At 50.6% G+C, this 23,472-nt stretch overlaps 10 protein-coding genes across 10 annotated transcripts; 7 read left to right on the forward strand and 3 right to left on the reverse strand.

Moving 5' to 3' along the window:
* Window positions 1-373: 373 nt before the first annotated feature.
* On the forward strand, window positions 374-2,111 carry MRS44_011243 (uncharacterized protein; the record flags this gene model as incomplete). Its single annotated transcript, XM_065619664.1, has 3 exons — window positions 374-658; window positions 743-1,133; window positions 1,216-2,111. The coding sequence occupies 3 exons, from the start codon at window positions 374-376 to the stop codon at window positions 2,109-2,111; spliced, it is 1,572 nt and encodes a 523-aa protein (XP_065475736.1).
* Window positions 2,112-3,097: 986 nt separating this feature from the next.
* MRS44_011244 (uncharacterized protein) lies at window positions 3,098-4,273 on the forward strand (the record flags this gene model as incomplete). The annotated part of the gene is made up of 1 exon (XM_046272652.2): window positions 3,098-4,273. The coding sequence occupies one exon, from the start codon at window positions 3,098-3,100 to the stop codon at window positions 4,271-4,273; it is 1,176 nt and encodes a 391-aa protein (XP_046135058.1).
* A 317-nt stretch (window positions 4,274-4,590) lies between these two features.
* On the reverse strand, window positions 4,591-5,405 carry MRS44_011245 (uncharacterized protein; the record flags this gene model as incomplete). Its single annotated transcript, XM_046283381.2, has 2 exons — window positions 4,591-5,162; window positions 5,210-5,405. 2 exons carry the CDS (start codon window positions 5,403-5,405, stop codon window positions 4,591-4,593), a joined length of 768 nt encoding a protein of 255 aa, XP_046135057.2.
* A 1,169-nt stretch (window positions 5,406-6,574) lies between these two features.
* On the reverse strand, window positions 6,575-7,909 carry MRS44_011246 (uncharacterized protein; the record flags this gene model as incomplete). Its single annotated transcript, XM_046275758.2, has 1 exon — window positions 6,575-7,909. The coding sequence occupies one exon, from the start codon at window positions 7,907-7,909 to the stop codon at window positions 6,575-6,577; it is 1,335 nt and encodes a 444-aa protein (XP_046135056.2).
* Window positions 7,910-8,920: 1,011 nt separating this feature from the next.
* MRS44_011247 (uncharacterized protein) lies at window positions 8,921-10,318 on the forward strand (the record flags this gene model as incomplete). Its single annotated transcript, XM_046272651.2, has 3 exons — window positions 8,921-9,331; window positions 9,389-9,562; window positions 9,638-10,318. 3 exons carry the CDS (start codon window positions 8,921-8,923, stop codon window positions 10,316-10,318), a joined length of 1,266 nt encoding a protein of 421 aa, XP_046135055.2.
* Window positions 10,319-14,852: 4,534 nt separating this feature from the next.
* On the forward strand, window positions 14,853-15,229 carry MRS44_011248 (uncharacterized protein; the record flags this gene model as incomplete). Its single annotated transcript, XM_046278422.2, has 2 exons — window positions 14,853-15,016; window positions 15,076-15,229. 2 exons carry the CDS (start codon window positions 14,853-14,855, stop codon window positions 15,227-15,229), a joined length of 318 nt encoding a protein of 105 aa, XP_046135053.2.
* A 497-nt stretch (window positions 15,230-15,726) lies between these two features.
* MRS44_011249 (uncharacterized protein) lies at window positions 15,727-16,286 on the forward strand (the record flags this gene model as incomplete). Its single annotated transcript, XM_046283978.2, has 3 exons — window positions 15,727-15,948; window positions 16,000-16,162; window positions 16,213-16,286. 3 exons carry the CDS (start codon window positions 15,727-15,729, stop codon window positions 16,284-16,286), a joined length of 459 nt encoding a protein of 152 aa, XP_046135052.1.
* Window positions 16,287-16,496: 210 nt separating this feature from the next.
* Window positions 16,497-18,246, reverse strand: MRS44_011250 (uncharacterized protein; the record flags this gene model as incomplete). Its single annotated transcript, XM_046283977.2, has 6 exons — window positions 16,497-16,622; window positions 16,673-16,742; window positions 16,802-17,465; window positions 17,514-17,549; window positions 17,604-18,122; window positions 18,177-18,246. The coding sequence occupies 6 exons, from the start codon at window positions 18,244-18,246 to the stop codon at window positions 16,497-16,499; spliced, it is 1,485 nt and encodes a 494-aa protein (XP_046135051.2).
* A 632-nt stretch (window positions 18,247-18,878) lies between these two features.
* MRS44_011251 (uncharacterized protein) lies at window positions 18,879-21,674 on the forward strand (the record flags this gene model as incomplete). Its single annotated transcript, XM_046283380.2, has 1 exon — window positions 18,879-21,674. The coding sequence occupies one exon, from the start codon at window positions 18,879-18,881 to the stop codon at window positions 21,672-21,674; it is 2,796 nt and encodes a 931-aa protein (XP_046135050.2).
* Window positions 21,675-22,906: 1,232 nt separating this feature from the next.
* MRS44_011252 (uncharacterized protein) lies at window positions 22,907-23,332 on the forward strand (the record flags this gene model as incomplete). The annotated part of the gene is made up of 2 exons (XM_046280998.2): window positions 22,907-22,963; window positions 23,018-23,332. 2 exons carry the CDS (start codon window positions 22,907-22,909, stop codon window positions 23,330-23,332), a joined length of 372 nt encoding a protein of 123 aa, XP_046135049.2.
* Between the last annotated feature and the right edge of the window lie 140 nt (window positions 23,333-23,472).

The raw sequence follows: 23,472 nt of genomic DNA on the forward strand, positions 1-23,472 counted from the left end.
ATGCCATAAGCAGCCAAAAAATCAGCACTAGCGGGTTAATCCCTGCCTCTGGTCAGCCTGCCGTGCCTTTCAACCCCTGTAAATCTAAAGCCCTGTCTGCGCAGGATGCTACGCTTTTTGTGCATCGCTCAGCAGGGCGAAATTGGACCCTGTCCGTCGGCAGCCCGTTTGCTTTTCTTGATTCTTGGGTCCTTTCAATTTTAACCTTAACATCATTCTTTGGACTAGATCCTCTTTTGCGCGCCGTTTGCCCATCGTTCTTCGATCTTCCCCGCGCACTGCCCGGATGGGAATCCCATCAAGCTGAGCAAGCCGTGGCCTCGGGTTTTGCTCCTCGACGTGTCCCTCCTCCGAATCAGATCATCCCCCGAACATGCCTCGGTCAATTGTCGCCTCGGCCTTGGGGCCGTTATTACTCCTCGCAAACCCGACCATGGGAATGACGGGTTGGTGGACGTGGTCGGACTATTCTCTCACGCCTCACTTTGCATTCCAAGATCCTGGATCTGGCGATCTTGTGCACACCGCTTGCAATAGCAATGGCTCGGCTGTATTTCCGACAGACAAGATGCACAAGTTCCCAATCAAGGCCAAGCCGAAGCCAGCGACACCACTCGCAGTGGTCGGATGGTATGATGATGAGATGGGAACGACAGTCGTGAGTAACCCCATTCACTACTCCTCGCCCCTCTGAACAAGATATTGACGCGAAGCGATGTGCTAGGCTTCAGTTTTCTTTCAGGCACGCGACGGTTCGTTAGTCAACGCCGACATGACATGCAACTGGAAGACGGGCGACTACGAACTACAAGAGGGTGGAGAGTACAAGGTCAGCGAGGACGCGGGCGCGCCATCTATACACGAAGACACAGGGCTAGTGGTGGTGGAGCTTGGCGAGTCCGGCGGGAACCGGGTCTTCTACCACGACGAGGATGGAAAGGTCAATGTCCTGGCATACGACGACGATACCGACTGGGTTTACATTGGACCCGTATCCCAACTCGAACCAGAGGGCAAGGCGTTGGGGGCAGCGAGGAGGAGTGGGACCAACATGTCGGTGATCTTTCCATACGATGGGGATAACTTTGCCATTGCTGGATACAAGGAGGAGAACAAGGACAAGTGGAGTCTGAGTATGTTTACCACCTCTCGGCCTCGACACGATGGATCTTCAAGAAGGAATCGTGTGATTACAGACACTGACTAGAGAAACAGGCTCCCTCCCACTAGGCTTCAAAAGCCCAGCCCCGACCAACAAAACCGCAACATCAAAATATGCCTTTGACTGGTCAAAGGACGTACCATTCACTCTTCCCGAAATCGACATGACGACAGTGAGCCTCGCGCTAGCATCCAACGAAGAATCTTTGACGAATATATTCTACATCGGCACAGACTCGAAGCTTCATCAGATCACCAACGGCAAAGACGGATGGGGAATTGCCAAGGATCCTGGGGAGAAGAAGTGGCCCAAGGCCGGTGACAAGTCGGCTCGAGTGGCACTAGTTGCCGCCCCGGAATCTGAGGACCTCTGGATCTTTTATCGAAAGGGAAAGGATGTTATGGAACTACACTTGGACGAGTATGGAACGTGGGCGGATGCGAAGAAGGTAGCGACCGTGAACGAAAACGCGTCAACGTCCGACGACGACGATGAGGACGACAATGAGGAGGAGGAAGAGGGTTCAACTGGATCGTCAAACTCGAACCACGGCCACGACGGCGAAACATCCGAACCATCAAGTGGTCTATCTACCGGAGCCAAGGCGGGTATTGGTGTTGGCGTAAGTCTTGGCGCCTTGGCTGCAGCAGGTGCCATCTTCATGGTCATCCGCCGGAGAAGAAGATCCTCAAACACCGACACACAACAAGACCCCATGAGTCCAGAACAGATGCACCAAGAAGGATACCGTGCAGTCAACAGCGACAAACCAGCAGAGCTACCCATCGACCAAGGACCACATGAGCTGCCGACGAATGAGCCCGAGTATGAGCTGCTCGGCGATACTGAGCAACGACGGCCGGGGAGTAGGCAGAGCGAAGGGGGACGAGACGAAACGGGGCAGGTTGATAGGACACGGGATAACAGAGACGGAGGAGCTAATGTCTAAATTGGCGAGATGAGATGAGATATGACATAGGAGGTCTTGAGAGACTGCCCAATGTGGGGATACGCATTGGCATTACTGGCTTTGATACCCAATTTGCAAAGCTTGGAAAATTAGCGATTAATTTCATGTATTTATATGAATTATCAAGAACCTTCATGATGTATTCGTCTCGTTCCTAAAGTCCCTGGTCAGCGATGAGCTTGTACAGGGTGTACGACTCGCGTCCGCAGGGAACCTCAGCTCTTGACGTTGTCATCTATTCCTGCTAACCCTATACCACCGCATATTGAACCTTTTTCAGTACTGTGATGCTTGACATGGTTACCGTCACTTTATTACCTCCAGCTACTAGGCGGCTCTGGACCCTGGTAAATTCACTTCAGGTCCTGCGTTAGTGCTGCAACCTCAGCTCGGCATAGATAGGGTTTGTCGCTACGTGGTTGTCTTGGGTGTGTGCCGCTGACGAAGCAAGCAAGGATCCAAATTTGGCTGATCCGAAAACTCCGAAAACGCTCGCGGCCGAAAACTCCATAAAGGTATGTTGGCTTACCAAGATACATCTGGGCATATTGGATGCTCTCTTCGCCAGCCATATACTCAAAAATTATTCAGACACAACGGCAGGGCCAAAGAAGCTTGAATCAAACCAATGTCGATTACGAAGCAATGGCAATTGCCGATACAGAGGAAGTGGTAAAAAAAAAAATAGCCTCTATCTCGGTCCCGAGACATCAAGCGTTGCCGCGCGGGAAAGCTAACCTAGGCCAAAGCCAAGTCGATGGCGCTGCGGCCCAAACTTGAAGTAGTTAGAGTGTATTAATAATAGGAGCTCTTTGGGCGGGGAAAATGAGACTCTAGGATCTTTGTGCTGATATAAGCCGCGCGGTAAGGCGTCACTGGCTGAGGCGAGCATTCCAACCCTCCTTATCATTTAACCTCATGCCTCTCCGCTACGACTTGTGCTTCTCCATCTCGCAGACACCAACATGTCAGTAACGAAACCCATCCTCATCTCAGGCTCCGGCCTCGCATCTCTTCTTCTCGCCCAATCTCTTCGCCTGTCCAAGATTCCATTCCGCATCTTTGAGCGCGATGAGTCGTTTATCTTTCGCGCCCAAGGCTATCGGCTCCGTCTCTCTACGGAGGGGCTCGACGCCATCGAGTCAGTCCTTGATGCCAAGACGTGGGAACACTTTTGGGACAAGTGCGGCAAGACCGGAGGCAGTGGCTTCTCCGCTTTTGATGCTGTGACTGGCGAGCAGACGGAGCATGTTGTGCCTGAGAAGCTGGTATCGCGGGGTGGAAAGGTTGTTGGCATTGCGCGAGGAGATATGCGCAGGATTTTTGCTGAGGGTTGTGAAGATCACATCGAGTGGTCCAAGAACGTCACAGGCTATGAGTTGACCGATGATGGTGTCCGGGCCATCTTTTCGGACGGAACCAAGTCAATTGAGGGTTCGATGCTCGTTGGTGGTGAAGGCATCTACTCCAAGGTTGCAAAGCAGGTCTCGGGTGGAAAGCTCAAGGTCTACGACACCGGCGCCAGAGGTATCCACGGCCAGGCACCAACCACTGCGTTCAAGGGACTCGGCGAAGGTGTATTCCGACTGCGAGACGGCACACGCTCAGATGGCGCTGTCTTCATCATCACCAACGTCCGCCCTGGTGAGATGGACGACCCCGATGTCGAGTTCGGCTGGACCATGGGAGGAGAGCCAGGTGTCATTCGAGCTCCCAACGACGACTACACCATAGTGGGCAAGCAGGCCGCAGACATTGCCAAGTCGATTTCGAAAGACTGGCACCCACGCTTCAAGCCACTCTTTGACGAGATGAACGAGTCTGAAGCCGCATTCTGGAAAATCACCTGCTCAACCCCATCAGGCGTTCCAGAATGGCCCAACGAGCCTCGCGTGACTGTCATTGGAGATGCTGTCCACTCCATGACTCCCGCGGGAGGCATTGGTGCCAACACCGCTGTGCGAGACTCGGCACTGTTGGGAAGGTTGTTGCGCGAGGCTGGAGGGTACAAACCTGGTGTCACGGCTGCTTATGAGAAGGAGATGAGGGTTTATGCGAGCGAGGCTGTTAATGAGAGTTATACCGGTGCTTCGGGTGCGTTTGGCATCAAGATTGATGAGGAGACTAGCCCTGTTGTATAGATTATCGCGAGTAGATAGATCAACCACAGAATGCTTGGAATTACGTATCCAGTCTGATATCTGCCAAGCAGCCAGGCATTCCAGTTATGTGCCTACGGGATTGTGCTAGATGATAGAATGCAAGGTTTAACGAAGTCCAAAAAGTTCATGAAATTCAAGTATACTTGCTGGCCAGGGAGCAACTATTGGCATTATAACTACTATCCTGCCAAGACATAGGTTCATGTACTGTGTTTATTCATCTCTTTGTCTATGTGCGTTTCCTATTGACTCGACATTTCGCATCCAACGACAGTATGCCTGGCACCAAGTCTGGTTTAAGAACTCTTGGGCAGATACTTGATGCCAGAGTCAGGGCAGCTGCTCTTGCTTCCATCAGGATCCGAAGGAACAAAGTTACCCTCCTGAAGCGATCCCTGAACATTAAAGTGATACCAAACCTCGTTGAGGTTCTTGCCACTGCAGCCAATAGTCACTTGCGCACCATGCTGTTCCTCAAGAGCGTCCTGGATCTCGCTGGCAGTGTACGTCTCGGAGTCGGATGGCTCAATGCCAGCCTCAGAGAGCCACTTGTACGTGGGAAGAGTCTTGAAAAGTGAGACAGTCCTCTTGACGTAATCTGCTGCTTCGGCACCGGTTTTGTAGCCGGTGTAGCAATCAGGGTTCAGGGTGCTGATGCAAGTGCCGTGCTTGTCCCACTCATGCCGCCACAGAGACTCATCGTCACCGTTGTCACTGACCCAGTACTTGTTCATGTAGGACAGGGTTGAATTGCCGAGGAACTGGGACACGATGCCTCTGATGTCATCGTATTCACGGCTTGCGTCGCAGAACTGTGGGTATGTGCCGTCACAGTAGTCGGGCCAGAGACCATGGATTGTCCAGGAGTCTGTACACCGTCAGAGACAGGATCCTTTCAATGCCGAGGCCACTTACCAGATGGGCCTGCAGCTGGGCTGGCGTCCCAGAACTGCGTCTGAAGAAGCTGACCAGCAGGGATAAAGCAGCATGTATCAGCGACGGCAGTGGTGTTGTGGCATGAAAGAGGAAGGTCGCGAGGACAAGATTTGCTCGAGGCAGCAGAAGCGCCCGACATAAGAGCCAGAGGGACCAAAAGTCGTGTATAAGCCATATTGACGGGTTGAGTTGAAAGGGGCTATAATGTGGCTTTCGCTGAGGAGGGAGGGAAAGCCAAGACCGGGCACCCGTGAACTAAATAGTCCAGCTGATCCTTAACAATGCAGGACCAAATGTAAATCGCTCGGTCTAGCAAGCGGAAAAGATCCAAATCCAGTATATCCAGTCCGACGGAGCAAAGTCACCAAAACAGCAGGTGTTTCAAAGAATCCTAGCCAATGCCGTCCGATAAGGACTCTACACAAACCCCACGTGCTATCATGGCAACGTATTAGCAGGACTTTTGGTCCAAGGACCCGCAGCCAATGAGGGGACGAGGTAATGCAACGGCAGGTCATGATCGACACAGGGGCGGGACTTTTGATTCACGGGAAAGGATTTGAGGTGCCAATCAGATTCTCTGCAAGAGCTGTGTTGAATAAATAGCGGTATGAGGTTTGAAACATTAAAAGGAATCCAATCTGCTTTAAGAAGCTGTCAACGCGTTGTATTGAAACGTGGTGACGGTTATCAACTAGGTCCACCTAGTGAAGCATCCCTGTAGCTTCATGCCGAGTTATCCGTCCATCACATGCAGTTTCACCGGCCGTTTCAACAATTGAGCATAGCCTGGGCACTATGAGCATTTAATCTTGCATGATTAGGTTTATTGTGTTGAGTTTGAACGAAGAACACCGGATGTTGAACCCTGAACGGGAAAGTGAAGTTGGATCAATGACGTCATACCCTCGCGGAACTTCCAGATGATTGAAACTTTACCACCAATGGTCGATTAGCACTGGTTATCGCAATGATTTCCATCACGTGAAGAAAAAAGACTCTGTTAGCAGCAATGAAAGCCAGGTGGGTGAACGGGGAAGGGCTTCTCAAGACAGTTGCCTGCAGCTGAGGCAACCAGCCAATCGCGTCTGATCGTCGGCAGCGATCTATGAGACCAGAACCTGTCTTCGTTGATATCTCTTGAATCTAGGTTGAATTTACATACTGAGTTCTTGCCGCTGTTCCCTCCTGTTGACGAGTCTCACCCATCAAACGAACTCTTGTATATTACATTGATAGAAGATAATTGTCCTTCCCGCAAGCCTGACCAAATAAACGGGCTTCTCTGTCAACGTGCCTCGGACTCCTCGATAAAAACACGCAGCGCAAACGGCATCGATCAGTCTAGAGCTTCGACAGTGGCAGAATCTGAAGATCGTCTCTGCCCAGATCACGAATACTCTTCTTGCCGCAATTTCCCAAGCTATTGTCCATATCCGCCAACAGACACTTTAGAACATGCTCCACGCCCTTTTGTCCACCAGCAGCCAATCCATACACATACGGACGACCAATACAGACAGCCTTTGCGCCAAGTGCCAGTGCCTTGAGCACATCAGAGCCAGTTCGAACACCACTGTCGAAGAGAAGCGTCAAGTTGGAGGCTTTGACTTTTTCGTCTGCCGCAATCTCGGCAAGGGCATCTAGGGATGCCATCGCTCCGTCTAGTTGTCGCCCGCCGTGGTTGGAGACAATGATACCATCCATTCCATATGCAATGGCCTTATGCGCGTCTTGGACAGTTTGTATCCCTTTGAGGACAATTGGCCCGTCCCAGAGTTTCTTCAGCACTTTGAGATCTTCCCATTCTCGGTAGGTGCCAGAGTTCATGACATCGATCCAAGCTTTGGACTTTTGCAAGATGTTGACATTGCCAAGTACCTTGGCAGCACCTTTGAAGGTGCCAGGTCGTCTCATGATGGCCCACAACTCGGCTAGCTTCTCACCCACGCTCCGCGGGTCATTCTTCTGTATCTCCTCAAATAGCTTGTTGAAAGCTGGGTCTGAGAGTCCAATCTGACACCCCTCACCCCAAATAAAGGGCAGGTAGGCGGTATCGAGATCCGAGGGTCTCCATCCAAGGAGGAACGTGTCCAAAGTGACGACGAGGACTTTGTACCCTGCGTTCTTTGCCCGATTCAGAAGACTCGCGGTGATTTCTTCACATTGTGGCTTGGGCCAGTAGAGTTGATACCAGCGGTCGCCATCTGCGTTTGCCTCGGCGATCTGCTCTATCGTTCGAGTTGCAGCACTCGACAGGATCATGGGGATTCCGATATTGTGACAAGCCCTGGCGGTGGCCTCTTCGGCGTCTGAGTGCATGATGTTTTGAACGCCAATGGGAGCAACCAACAACGGGCTGTTGTACTTTGTGCCAAATAGCTCTATGCTCACATCGCGTCTGGTGGCATTGACCAAGAAACTCGGTCGGAGGCGGTAGCGAGAAAAGGCTTCAACATTGGCGTCAGCAGTGGCCGATGTGCCTGCGGAGCCATGAACATAGTGGAAATTGGCTGCAGGCACTTTAGAACGGGCCAACGCCTCCCATTCTGAGGGTTTGGTTGAGAAGAGAGGTGGTCGAAAGGCTTGGTAGATGTCGCGCTGGAAGGCCGCGTAGCTGCTTGAATCGGGTTCTGTAAATGATACAGTCGAGGATTTCGGGTCAGTGTTATTGGCCATTATGGTTTATGGTATGATATATCGTGGATATTTGACTTGTGGCGTGATTTGATGTTGATGGGCCCTCACAGCAGTGTCAAGTTGAATCCTCGGTGGTCATCGTTGAGGTGCCACGTGCACACCGACTCCCCCGCTTCTGCGAACCGAACCTCGGCAGGCATTCTTGATCCCTGCAACTCACGTAAGCTTTCTCGGTATTTTCAAGTGATAGAATGAAGCTTTGTTCCATAGTTGGAATGATATAATAAGTTTGAGATGCTGTTCTGTGCTCTTCAGTTCATGGTTCGTGTGAAGTGAGAGCTTGTTTGGGTGAGTGAGATGAAGAAAGCCAAGTTTGAGATGAGAAAGACCTCCAGTAAGGCAGACTCACTCACTACTACGTCATTTATCCCGTCGCTAAAAACAATATCAGCCGAAGACAGCCTTGATTCGACCATTCACATAAACTGATCATGTTTCAACTGACCATCGACTCCGGGGATATCGGAGCCGGCCTCGTGAATCCCCTCACTGAATGTGACCCTAACAAAGACACCCCGGGCCATCGGGGATGACGGAGCCGATAGCGTCAACTTTAAGCTTCTTCCATTCCGTTTCCATCCCAAAAGGCGGGGAAGTTAATGCGGGGGTGGACAGAGTGCCATCTGATAAACACGCTACTTTTCCTTTACGGGGTGCATCGGGGTATCTCCTCCGAGCTTGTTCATTGGTACGCATAGTCAACGTTGTATAGTATAGCGGGAGACTTGCCGAAAACTATCATTCTGCTTGACCTTGTGATCTGTGGAAACGCGGCTTCTAGGTGACCAGGCCACTGCGTCCCCTTGCTACTTTGAGGCCAAGACTGGTCAGGCACTCGTATTACCGTCGATCTCGGGGTGGATACGGTATAGGTCCATGAATTAAGTCAAATGAACAACTTCTATAAATGCGCGAAATGTTTCCACCATGTAACTACCGTTCTAGTTCCTCCCAACTCCATCCCAATTGTCGAGTCGCTTTGACTACACCATGTATCTTTCAAGGTCTCTGGCCTTCTTCGGCCTCTGCTCAGCCCCTGTGCTAGCTGCCTGGCCAAACGGACCGTTCACTACATCTGGCAGATGGATCAAGAACGCTGCTGGCAACACTGTCACTCTTGCCGGTGCCAACTGGCCCGGTCATGGTGAAGTGATGGTCCCCGAAGGCCTTCAGTACCAGTCGATCCAGGAAGTCATTGCTGATCTCAAGTCGATCGGCATGAATGCCATTCGACTGACCTTTGCCACGGAACTGGTTGATCAGATCTATGACAACAATGGCGAGGATGTTGACCTTCAGACGGCTTTTGAAGAAGGACTGGGTAAGGAGAATGGAACTATTGTTTTGAAGAAGGTCTTGGAGAACAACCCATCCTTCACACCTCAGACGAAGCGACTGGAGGTATGTATCAGTCAACAAGCGCCATGTCATAAACATCATGGCTCACATAATGTTTAGGTGTATGATGCTATTGCTGCCGAATGCCTCGAGCAGCACGTCTACATCAACCTTGACAACCACATCTCTACCGGAAAGTGGTGCTGCGGCGGCACAGATGGCAACACCTGGTGGGGAGACACCGAGTTTGACGCTGACCGATGGGCCCGTGGCAATGCCTACATGGCAGCTCACGTAAGTGAAATCCTCGACAAGACAACATGTTTGGTCATTTCTTCAAGATGAGCGGAAAATGCTAACTCTCCCCAGAGCCGAAGCTGGCCTGCCAAGATCTCTCAGTCTCTCCGCAATGAGCCCCGACCTCCCACCAACAACGAAGACCTCCGCAGCAAGTCGTACAACTGGAGAGACTTGTACAAGTTCATGCGCCAAGGAGCTGATGCCGTTCATGAGGCCGACCCTAATAGTCTCATCATTATCTCTGGTCTGAACTATGACACTTTTGTCACCCCCCTCTTCACAGGAGCCGCGTTGGATCCAAGCACCCAAACGTTCAGCCGAGATGACTTTGCCGGGTACGGTGAGAAGCTTGTCTTGGAGATTCACAACTACGAGAACAGTATTGGAAGCTGCAGCTCGCTCCGATACAATCTCTACACCAAGGGCTTCCAGGCCATGAACGCATCGGATCCCACCACTAAGAATGTCTTCCCTGTCATGCTCACTGAGTTTGGACACTCGATGGAGGGCGACAACTACAACAAGGCCAAGACATATATGAGCTGCCTTTCGGAGTATCTGCCTGAGGCTCAAGCAAGCTGGTTCATCTGGGTTATTGTTGGTCGATACTACACCAGGCAGGGCATTCAAGAGTTTGACGATTCTTGGGGAATCAAGAAGCCCGACTGGTCTGGATGGAGGAATGAGCAGTATATCAAGGATTATCTCGTACCCCAGGTTAAGGGAACTGTCGCAGGGAACAAGGACTAGCTCTTTTAGGAGAATTATTCTTGAATATGGCATCACTCCGAAGTTCAATGTTAGCCTCTCGCTGAATGATATCTCCCTTCAAAATATAGTACATTTGAATTTGAGTCATCTTGGAGAATATTCGAGTTGTTGACGAAACGCGATGGTCCACGTTTGTACTTATATACCAAAGCTCTTCAGTCCACATCCTTCAAAGAAAAGTAGGCTTCCTGAAGCTGTTACTGGCATTTTTGTTAAATACATGGACTATTAGGTTGTGGGTCAGGGGACTATAAATGGATCGAACATTTTGTAACGGTTATGGCTGTTGTGATGTTCGCTCTTCAAGTCGTTTAGCCTTTCTCTTCACGCGCGCATGGAGGAAGGTGCTTAATCTTTTACTTGATCGCTTCTCAACAGAGGGAACAAAATGTCTTCGATTTTCTTTTTTAAATACAGAAAAGAAATTTGCTTTTTGATCAACATGAATGCCTCGTCCTACCCTAGAATCTCGGCAATTGTCAACTCTCCGACGTGCATGGCCCCGCGATGATCGCCGCTAAACAACCCCTGTACAGGACTTTGTCGGGAGCTGCGCCTTGTTTTTACCTGAATGACGCCATAAGCCCATAAGCAAGCATGCCAAGGTTTTCCTCTCTTTGCTAAAGGCTCAGAGCCCTTCTCAGGTCGAAAGAAGCAACAAACGTTGCGATGGATACCGAACCCACCGTGGCTGCAACTCTTTTAACCTTAACCTGCTATTACGCAACTGGTAATTCGTCCTGCATGTTTATTCCAAGTTACGGTGAGGGCTGTGCATCAGATCAGCGCCCTCAACCAACCACCCCATTGCCCACGGACTCATAACCCACTAACACTCCGCAGTGGGCAGACCCCTGCCCCCTCGATAAGCTGCTACCATGCAGGACCGGGGTTTGGTGACATCCGAGGCTTCCGAACAACGCATTTTTCGGACCCCGAGAGACGAATCAAGAAGCCTGTTTGAGCGCCGTCAGCTCGCACCGCCCGCGTGACATGCCTTTGTTTCGGAGGAGAGGATATAACTTGGGACCTTGCATCAACGTTTTCATAGCACGGCGCCATCTTGTTTCTACGTACCTGAGCTAAGCGAGCGACTGTTTGAAATGGCACGCTTCTCATTTTCTTCGATCCTGCAGGGCTTTTACCATGCCTGGCAGTTCATCTTCACCGTCATCCTCATCCTCATCTGGATCGTGGCCTGGCTCGTGCAGGCGGGGTCCATCGACATGCCCGAGTGGACAAAGGACCTGCGCGACCTAGACGAGGAGGACTGGAAAGTGTACGCTGCCATCCTGATAGTGTGTCCTTGCCTGTGTCTCGGATTGTGCATCGCCGTGGGGATCGTCCTGTTGAGGTCCGAGAGTAAAGGATATCGAGGTTGAAAGTCAGGCCATGGTGAGTTGGCGACCCCACTGGCGAGTTCCTGATTGCTCACTGACCGAGAATCAGGCTGTGGGTTCTTGGTGTTAAGGGCTCGCCTTTGATAATTTTAATGACGGAATGGTAAGGAATCATTTTTTCATGACATTCTACAGGAAGTCTGTTATTGGTTACTGGGCATACTATTTAAGAGTGAGACTCGTTGGACAAGCACTGATAAACCCCAGATTATGTTACGACGACATCCACCACGGTCCGCGTCACGGATATTGCCTTGCTGGACAGACCACGCGCCTGAAGTTGGAGTGATACTCAACTATACGCCAATTTACAACACCATGAGCTCCGGGAAACACGACATATGGCATATCAAGAGATCGACTTGGTGATCTCCCCTCACGGGGGAAGGAAAGCTGGCATCTTGTTATGCAAGACGCATCCCCCCGCTTTGACGTTGTAAAGGTTACGCTGTTTTACGCGTACTAAGTTTTGATGCCGTCATGTCTTGATGACTGTGTCCTGCCATTGTAGATGATGGCCTCTCTTGGAGGTGTCATTAATGACAGCAACAGACTAAGGAGTTTGTTCTTGTTTTCTTGTTTATTTGGTCTTTTATCACGGTATACCCAGGAAAGTTAAGGAAGGAGGAGTCTCGGATTTTATGTCTAATGGGTGATGACCGGAGGGGAAAGGCAGCGTCGCAGAAGTAGATTCAACCTGGAAGTTTATACCCCGATATAACAGGTGGCAGAGAGCTCTACTATTCATTATATGAAGACAAAAGTTCTAAGATATTAATTTTATGTGGTCGAGCAGTATATGTGGTGGATTGGAATGTATGATATCCATTGTTGACCAAATCTTTCTCATCTAGATCGAGGGGCAGACATGGAACCCAAAACGCACTTATCAACACAAGGTCGACAGAAAAAGTGGCAGTAACGCACGACACAGAACACAAAAATTGTCAAGTTAGGCACCTGGGGCGGAGTTATGCATGCGTAAGTCGCCGAGCCACGCAACTTGGTTACATAGGTAGTTCAGAGTTTGGCCTAGACTAGGTATTCCGGCATCTACGGCCCCACTGGGAATACGGGCTCGGGGTAAATGACGAACACCGCCCAGGGATTAGGATTGTAATGTTAGTCTCCGGTCCCGTCCATGATGATGGACCTTAGTCTCGGAGCGGAGGATCTGAGACAGCCGCGCCGACTTTCAGCTGATCATGTTTCGCAACCAACATTCCCTCGGCTCTCTGAGAGTTTGGAATGCCTATGTCAGTCAGCATGTTTGGTTGACTCATGAGTGTTTCACTATCAAGGCCTCTTGACTCGCGTAAATCGATCTCGATGCCTGACATCTTCCATAGCCAAGGGGTCATATTAGATCCAACCAGTGTCACAGCGGCGGTGCTTCTGATTTATGATTCGGTAATACTACTCTTATGTATCGACATAGCTAAGTCCCGGTTCTCAAGTATTAATAGCTACGGAAGCAACACGGAGAATCAAGGATAGAAATCGACATATTATTCGCTTTTTCCGACCTTCCAGTTTGATGAAACATATCGGAAAAACTATGTGGATTTTTGCTTGCTTGTAAAAATCCAAAATACTGAGGCAACACTTGGAAGCTTGCTTTCCGACACAACGATTCACTGCTTCGCAGTGCTCTAATGCTCGGCAACACGGCCCGCCATCGGCGTGATTAGTTGGATTAGTTGGTTGTGAGTGGAGAAGTGATCAAGCGTCATTACTGTTCCCCAGTGAAACAAGCGATGGGGCTGATAACTGGGTGGCCGATATTGCGAAGACCTTCGAGAGGAATAACTGGGTAATAGGAGGTGAAGCATTCGCGTTGTAGAACTTCTAGAGCAACTGGCGCCTAGAAACGAAGTATGAGGGCATTCAAACTTTGCGGGAGTTAAAATGGTGCTCGTTGTTCATCCTTGTGGGTACCATAGCGGGAAGGACCTTCTCCTAGCTGATCTAGGAGGCTATGGATCGGTAAACGACTCCATCGATCAGTGGGCCTGGTGGGTATTGGCTTCGGTAGGACGTAGATCTAGGCGAATGTTTCGCGTTCAGCAGCGAGTAGATACTGAAATAGGATCAATAGCTTACGAAATGTCTTTGGTATAATGGTCCACTAGTTCCCGTCCCTTCCCTTGGGCCGTATGTCTCACGATGAGGTGCATGTTCATCTCGACGATCCCTCTTCGGGAATAGAACCGGCTGTGTTCCAGTGTGTATCAAACGCGGGATTTATGACTGCATTTTCTCTTCATCCTGGATCTGCGTACTTGCACATAATTACTAGCTTCAATCGAAAACTCTATCCCAAGGATCTGGGTCCGATGTTGTGCGCGATCGTGCAGCCGTGTCTCAATATGCCGTCATTTGCACGGGGCTCTGCCCAACTTCAGCACAGATTCGGCCCGGAAAAGATATCCTGGAGCAGATCAGGAGGAATTATTTGGCGATTCAGTCACTATGAGTAACGCACACACAGTACTAGAAGCATGTTTCGTTGCCTTGAGACCAGCAAGAAACCTCTGTTACTCGTTTCTACCCCCTCTCCTCCTCATTCAGGAACTTCTTACTATTCACTTAACATCCACATTACGAAGATGCAACTCTCCCTTGATTTTACGAGTGTCAGGGGCGCTTTTGGACCGCTGTTGGCTTCCTCGGCAGTTGGCCGACCAGAACAGTATTTGCTACTCGGCTCAGTGTACCTGTGCATCTTTGGGTATCACACAAGGCGCAGTTTACGAGTTTATCGGATTACGTCAGGCAAACAAACATCGCTGATGCTGATGTTGCATATCCTCTCGGCGTCTTTCGAATTACTAAGATACTATGCACAGGCTCTCAACGGGGACGTATTGCCTGATGTCCTTGATACTGTTGCGTGCTTCGTTCACTCCGCCACGACTTTTGGCTTGGCAAAACAATTACTCCGAGGCGATCAGACGACACGGGCGTCATACCAGGCTCCTGCATTAATGCGACCCTTCGTCGCATTGACTTCACTGCTCAATCAGAGTGTATTTGTTCACCGAGCATCAGTCAAACTTTTACATGCCTTTCTCTATACTCCCCTTATCATTTTTCTTGCCAAGAGGTTCAAAATGAACAAGATACATTCATTTTCTACGATTTACGCCCACGGGGTGTTTCTTGGAGCTGTTATTGCCATCCACGATTCGGGTCTTCCAGCCGGGGTCCCCGTGTATATAGGAATGGTCGGCGCCGTGATGGTTCTCAATCGATATGTTGCAGACTCTTACACGGAGTGAGTGTCCAAATGCGACTTTGCGAGCCTGAAATCATGCTAATTCTTCACATTACTAGACTAGCGATAGGCCAAATCTCCATTTCGAGAGGCCACAGAGTATTGTTACATGCTTTCGTGTGGATTGGACTGGCAGACCTTGACATCATCAAGCAACAGGGCCATATCAAGAAGGAATCTCTCCTAGAAAAGGATCAATACACTCATGAATGAGACAATGATGGTTGGATTTGAGTGGGAACGCTACGGATAGAGTTTGACGAACCGGCGAATAGAATCATCTGGAAATGTTCTAGCCTCGCAAGAAGTATCTCCAACCGGCTGTTTTCTCAGTTCCTTGACGAATATAGGATATACTAGGGAGGGAGACACTCTAGTCTACAGACTCCACAATAACATAGTGTCTGGAAGAGGAGTTCCCGGTGCCACGATTACTCTGGCAACACGTTGCACAGATACCAAGCGCGAATACCTCCATACCACAAACCAGCCATTGCGAGAAAGTCTGACCGGATTCAGCTAGCGGCAGGGTAAGATCGACGACACAAGACATCCGTGCCTGAGGCATCTTCCTCTCCCTTCACACGGCGATGACGACACGACCACATCACCCCGCTATATCATCATCCACCTTTCACACTTGAATTCTACAAAAGCACATACAATATTCAACTCAATTGAACAAGAAGATTGCTTCACTTGAAAACATCATGGCTTCCCGAATCCCCATGTCCAACTTTGTCATTGAGTCTGCCGTCATTGAGGCTCCCTTCAGCGACGTCTGGCACCTTATCAAGCTCCAGGACTTTGCCAAGTTCTACTCTGCCCTTGAGAAAAGTGAATGGGTCAAGGGCACATCTCCAGACACGGACATCGTCCGATGGACTTTCAAGGATGGCACCGTGCTTGAGGTCAAGCAGGAGGAGCATTCTGTAAGTCAGCCGACTTCCGTCTGAGATGCAGCACTGATTGTGATTTTGCAGACCATTGAGCACTACATCACGTACAGCATCATTTCATCTCAGCCTGCCCTCACCTATACATCGGCTGTGAGCACCGTCAGGCTCTATGCCGTCACGTCGGGCGAGCACGCGGGCCAGACGTTCATCACCTGGACCGGCAACTTTTCGAGCGATGCCGATGCTGGTAGGACAATGATTCATATGTCAATACGTAATACTGACAGAAAATTACAGATGCAATTGAGGATGCCAAGTTCAAGCGCCGTGAAGCTCTTGCCGATCTTGCAAAGGCTGTCGCCAAGAAGTAAACATGGGGGAAGAAAAGGCCAGGCACAAGACGACCTTGGTGCGCGAGTGTTGAATGAGTATTTATAATGGCGTTGTGGAAGACTGAATAGTCTCACTTGGAAAGAATGAAATTATTGAATATCTTGAGAAGTCCCTCTCTGACGACAACTGGTGTGCCCCGAGGGTCCTCTGATACATGGCTGCTCGCTTTACGGAGTGATATAGCACCTTCACCTCCTGTCCTCGACCTCATCCACTAGCGCAGCATTCTTTGCGTCAAGGTCGATTTCGCCAAGGTGGTCGGTGGCCAGAGTATCCCCAAACAGTTCTGCAATTTCTTCGAGAGTTTTACCGCCCTTGAATGCTGAATTAGTAACGTCTCCAGAAGAGGATATGAAGTGCTCACAGTTTCCGGAAGAAAGAAGTAGTAGAGAATACCGGCGGTGGTGTTGGTCGCGATGAACAGCGCGTAGTACCTGTTGTCCTTTGTTAGACTACCTCGGCAAGGTAAGGATAATAGTTGGGTGTTGCTGACCTCCAGGAAATATTTGCCAAAGCAACTGGAGTAATCTGTGACAGAACGATGGCCACAACACTCTTCATAAAGACAGCAAACGCCAGACCCTTGGATCGGAGGAACATAGGGAACAACTCCGAGGGAACGACCCAGATCATGGCGTTGAAGAACATGGCAAAGAGAGCTGAGTAGATGAAGATGAAGGCGATCGACGCTCGCGCACCATCCATGTTGGCTTCAGAGGAAGTGCCGCCAAATTTTGCGCTCAGAGCCATGCAGAGAGAAATGTTGACGGCGAGAAGCAGGGATCCAGACCACAGGGTGCGTGCGCGAGGCCACTTGTCAGCAACAATGGCGAGATAGACACCGGTGCCGATGACACCCATCATGCCGTACACGCCGCTAATGAGCAGAGATGTCTTGCCAGTGAAACCGACCTGAGCGTAGAAAATGTTTTGGTAGTTCTGAATGACCGGTGCGCCTGAAAGTTGAGCTTGAACAACGATGAAGGCAGCTGTTGCGGTGCGTCGGATGTATCTTCGTGAGAACATGGCTCCAAGGGCGACTCCCCAGCCGGTTCCGGACTCTTCTTGCTCTCGCTTGAGTTGTTCCTGGATCTGGACGAGTTCCTGGGCCACGAGCTCGTTGCCAGTCATACTTCCTCCATGAAGTCGGAAAAGGACTGGAAGGTGTGAGTCTCAACAACAGGATGGTGGAGGGAATGACTAACCTTGCTTTGCTTCTTCAATACGATCCTGCTTGATCACTGGGAAGTGGGTTAGCTTCCGCCATCAGATTAATAGAGAGGGCAGGAACTTACGCCATCGAGGAGAGAAGGGCACAAACAGAACCGCAACCATGAGAATCAGTGGGATTGGAATCTGCATGGCAAGGGGAACCCGCCAAGTTGCAGATCCAGCAGCAAAAGAGCCAGCATAGCCAACCCAATTCGCAAGACCAAATCCAATAGCCACCATCATGCCCTGCAATCCGACCAAGAAACCTCGATTTTCGGCAGGAGCAACTTCAGCGATGTAGATGGGAACAACAGCGAGCATCTGGCCACAGGCAACACCTGCGACGAGTCGGCCTGCAATCATCATGCCCACATGTGTGGCACCGGTTTGGAGGGTTGCGCCGATGATGGAGATGAGAGCAGCTAGTGAGATGGTGTACTTTCGACTGAACCTATCGGCTAGGTACCCAACTGATAGACCGCCAAGGGACTGGCCGACGTTGTAGAGGGACACAATGGCACCTGTTAGAGACGGGTTGGCCTGTGAAGGCCCGTACATGGTGGTGCGAAAACTCTCATGGCCAAAGGTTGTAGCAATGATGCCTGTAATGTTATGATTAGAACAGAGGGCATAGACTTGTAAGAATTTCTACTCACCAGAGTCGAAGCCAAACACCAGACCGCCTAATGCGGTGACGAGGGCGATGATGTGAATGATCAATCGCATGGTTGAGGATCTAAGCAAGGATGTTGCTGCGATGCTATCTCGATGATGTCTTGAAGAAGTCTTCTGATGACTCACTGCCTGACTGAGTAGTCCCTTATTAATGAATATCTCTTGACGCTGTATTATATCGTGATGTCTGAAGAAACTCCATTGCCGTTGTCACTTGCCGAGTCTATTTCCCCATGTTCACAATCAGCAACCAAGGCCAAGCGAATCTGGGGTATGTGGGGCTCGGCCAAACACCCACCGAGAACGACACGGGGAAGCGAACCCGGATGAGCTTATCCTGGCATCAATGATTGGCCACTTCGTGTATTTGGGATCAAGCCTTTTCATCCTTCGCTCAGTTCTCGTCTTGTATAAACCCGAGCCAGCTCACCCTAATGCCTTGATCGTCTGTCATCTCGCCCCTCACGTTGGTCTTGGTGTCAGGAGCTCGTGGGACTACATGGGACGTCGTGGGACTTGGTGGAAACATGCACCGAGTCTGGGGACCCCGGAATATCATTGAGTGGATGAAAGAGACTTGGGAATACACTGGGCAAGTGTCGATGATCGGCTGATGTTTTAAGCTGAACTCGTATCACCCTTTCGACCGATCTAGACAACGCAACTTTAAGCCACAAACCAAGATGTCGACTACAGAGCCTTTGGAAGTTACCAAGCCCATCTTTGAGCACCATCCCGATGGCTTTGGTGTCAGCTGTCGCCGACCACGTCTCTCGTGGAAGGTAGCTGACCCATGGGACGTTCGAGACTGGGTCCAGACGGCATACGAGATTGAGCTGACATCGGCTGAAACCGGGGCCTCAGAACTGTTCAGGGTGGCCAGTGAAGAATCTGTCCTGGTTCCTTGGCCGGGCCGGGAGTTGCGCTCGCGCCAGCGCGTGTCGGTCAGAGTTCGGTGCTGGGGCAAGTCTGTCTCCCTTCCTGGTGACAACGATCTTCAAGATGGTATCCCAACTGCCTGGTCCCCAGTAGCGACAGTCGAAACCGCGTTGCTTGATCAAGATGAATGGGTTGCCTCTTTCATCACTTCATCAACGAGATTCGGCTCCGATTGGCCACTTCACCCGCTACGCTTTCGACGCCAATTCGACTTGCCTCCGTCTGCAGCGACCTTCACGACCTGTCGGCTATACATCACAGCTCTTGGAGTGTTTGAAGCCTACCTCAACGGCCATGCCATAAGCGATGAGTGCATGGCCCCGGGCTGGACCAGCTACGACCATCGCCTCACATATCGCGTCATCGATGTCGCCCCGTACCTCAACACCACAGGCAGCAACGTACTTTCCATCGAGGCAGCGGAGGGCTGGTACGCCACCAAGCTCGGGTTTCGTGGAGGTTCAAGGTTTGTCTATGGAGGCAAGGACATTGCCGTCATGGCACAGCTTGAGGCTGTCTCCCCATCAGAGATGTGGACGCTGGGCACCGACGAAACCTGGGTTTGTGGACCTAGCGCCATCACTTCGAGCGAGCTATACAACGGGGAGGTCTATGATATGCGACTGGAAGATCCCGAGTGGAAGACCCCCAGCAAGAACATGGATGATTCAGCCAAGAGCTGGGTGCCTGCAAAAGCGATCCCTCGGCCGCAACAGACGAGCCTCGTTACGACGAACAGCCCTCCCGTTCAAATCATAGAAACCAGGCGGCCAAAGAAAATCACCAGATCTCCAAACGGAAAGACCATAGTGGACTTTGGGCAAAACCTGGTGGGAAAAGTCAGAGTGGACTCAGTCTTTTTGACAACAGACGCTAAGCTCGTCTTTCGACACGCCGAAGTCCTCGAGTTTGGAGAACTGGGGACACGACCGCTATGTGACGCAAGATGCGAAGACACAATCATCGGCTCTGGCACCACATTGAAAGATTGGAGCCCCAAGTTCACCTTTCACGGTTTTCGATACGTCCAGGTTGACGGCTGGCCAGGCTCTGACGATGACCTCGTCCAAAACCTTTCAGCGCTAGTGATGCATAGTGACATGAAGAGAAGAGGATACTTTGAGTCATCAAACGAGTCACTTAACAAGCTTCATTCTAACATCGTTTGGTCGATGAAGGGAAATTTCTTGTCAATCCCGACCGACTGCCCACAGCGCGATGAGAGACTCGGCTGGACAGGAGATATCCAGATCTTTTGTCCCACGGCGAGTTTCTTATACGACACTATGGGGTTCCTTGAGAACTGGCTCCAAGACCTCTCTGCGGAGCAATTAGAGGAAGACCGAGGTGGAATACCTGGCTTTGTGTGTCCTGACGTGCCGCTGCCGGACTGGCCACGGATTCCCCAAGCTATCTGGCACGACGTTACAGTGCTGACGCCCCACGACCTTTACAACTTTAGCGGCGATAAGGCTCTGCTAGAACGACAGTTTAGCAGCATGCAGGCTTGGCTTGATCAGGGCGTGGATAGAGGCGATGAGGGGCTCTGGGACTTTTACCGGTGGCAGTTTGGCGACTGGCTTGATCCAAATGCGCCCCCACAAAGTCCGGCTCTCGCTCTCACAGACAAGGTGCTTGTCGCAGACGCATATCTCGTGCATGTCACGGAAGTGTTTGCTTCAGTGTGCAAGGTTCTTGACAAGTCGAGCCTGGTAGAAAAGTACGCAGCCGATGCCTCGACTCTGAAACGTCTCTTTCAGGACAAGTACATCTCACCTGTGGGCAACCTCATGTCCAATACACAGACCGGTATCGCCTTGGCAGTACAATTCGGTCTTTACAAGGATAAGAAACAACTTCGCAACGCAGCTCAGAGCCTATCGAAACTCGTGCGCAACGGGCGCTTTCGCATAGCTACCGGCTTTGCGGGCACACCGGCCATCACGCCCGCCTTGACAGCGACATGTCAGCCACAACTAGCATACCGACTCTTACTTGAACAGTCATGCCCAAGTTGGCTTTATCCGGTGACTATGGGCGCGACTACTATGTGGGAGCGATGGGATAGTATGTTGCCTGATGGACGCATCAATCCTGGACGGATGACGAGCTTCAACCACTATGCTCTTGGTGCTGTCGCCGACTGGCTTCACTCATCGGTCGGTGGAATCAGTCCACTAGATCCTGGATGGAAGAGGATACGAGTGCGGCCAGTTCCAGGAGGTAATCTCACACACGCCAAGGTGGAATTCGACGGACCGTACGGGCTCATCAAGTGCTCATGGAGATTAGACCAAGAAGCTCCAGAGAAGGAAAGATTCAAGATGGAGCTCGTGACACCACCCAACTCCCACGCCGTCGTCACATTGCCTTGCGACTTGAGGGTTGATGTAGAGTCTGAGACGGAGGAACCACACCAAGTCGTTGGATCTGGGGTGCATTTGTTTACATGTGACTTTGAGCCGGGAGAGTGGCCACCGAAGCCACTTCTACCGCCAAATTTGAGATATTCGCCGGATATGGATGAGGTAGCGACCTGAGGTGCTCATGTAGATTAGCAAATTGGTAGACTAGACAAAGAAACAATGTGATAGGCAAAGAGGGGCTGGTATTACAATTGAGACACATCTTTACAGGGCGCCTACTCTGGCCAGGTGATAGGATTCCATTCTCAGAGGAAATGGTCGTCCAGATCGTAGTGCGAGCCTAACCTAATTGCCAGCGGCCTCTAGTCGCCCCTCAAATGTAAACCATCGTGTTCCGTTGCAGATCGTCATGGTCGGCTTTGCCTTTAGCGAGGGCGACAAAGGAATGCTTAGGTCGGTGACTTTTCAGCCAACGGCGGACGACTTCGGTCTAGCACCAGCCGAGCACAGGCAGACAGACAGAGGAGTTCGAGGATGGTCGAGGTTGTGATGGTCGATACCTGTTGATTCATGTGGGGCTAGGCCGGTTTGTTCTTCCCCACATGCATCTGACCCCACACGGATTCTGGGGTGTGGCTGAGGCGCTATGTGGCTCAGTCGAGCAGCGGCTGCAACTGAATCACTGTCACTGTCAAGCGCGGAAAGCTTTATAACCAAGTTCAATCCTTACTCTTCCACCCCGAAAAAAAGCACAAAGTGCTGGGCGCCTGGTTAAGTGGTCAAAAACTACAAGCAAAACCAAAAACCAAACTCTCTTCCCTGCCCGTTTGGCTCATGCGGGGCCACGGGCCTCCGAGGAGCAAAACTCCAAAGAGGCCCACATGAGCCGACGGGCGGATGAACAGACCACCGCTGACCAGGCGCCATAAAAAACAAAACAACAACAAAAACATAAAAAAATAATAAAAATAAAAATAAAAAAGTTACGACTTAACTTTTTGATATCGCGTTTTTACTTCTAGGTTCTCTTCCTTTTGCTGAGATTTTACTTCTCGAATGGGATAGAGGTTGGCAGGTTCATCGTACTGGCAAGCACCTAGACAAGATGAACGTGGACGATGTCTGCTTGGAGGCATTACTAAGTTGATATTCGGGGATATCTGCCAATGGGTAGATCTTTAGATATTCATCATCACATGTATCTAATTACGCTCAGATATTCAATCCAAAGCCACCACTGATGTCGGTGGAGTTTGACAATCTCGACGCCGTCTATGTATGCCCACTAACCTATACCACTTGGGAATTTCCCAGATCTCCATCTTCACTCTCCGCTTGCTTGCTCCTCTCGACATCTCTGAGCATATTATTCTTTATTGATCCCATTCATAGTCTCTTTATTCATCATGATGAGCGACGTGCTGGAAAATTCTAATGGCAAATGCGTCACTGCACTCGGAGGGGTACGCCTCCCCCTTCCTTTACCACACCGTCCACAGCTGACCAGCTGAGCACAGCTCAAACCTCCGCACAATTGGACAAACGACTACCGCGGCATGGGCTATGACAGAATATGGGGCCCAGATGGCGAAGTAGCTGAGCTGGTCTTTCAACACGGCATTCAAGGTTTTGTCAGGCCTCTCTTCTCTGAGCCTGGCTATAGGAGACCCCGTATGTCTGTGTTTCAGATTTTGGGCGGCAAGTTCTACCTCTACAAGGAACCCCACAAGACACTGTTCGAGATCACTAGTCATACTGATCTTGAGTCCATCATCTCAACTATCGACGATGAGAACAAGGGTCTGCGGGATTTGGAGACCAAGCCGGTTTAGATGATAAGGCAATGGGACCTTTGGTGTGATGCATGAGGTCAGGGACTCAGCCAAGATGTCTTTATGAGAGGAAATATATTTATTCCATGTAAAGTCTCTTCTGCGCTTCTTACTTTAAGTTTTCCTTTGACTTTCCGACA

This window comes from Fusarium solani, assembly GCF_023522795.1.
Source record: "Fusarium solani strain SB1 chromosome Unknown bctg00000007, whole genome shotgun sequence".
Lineage (NCBI taxonomy): Eukaryota > Fungi > Ascomycota > Sordariomycetes > Hypocreales > Nectriaceae > Fusarium > Fusarium solani.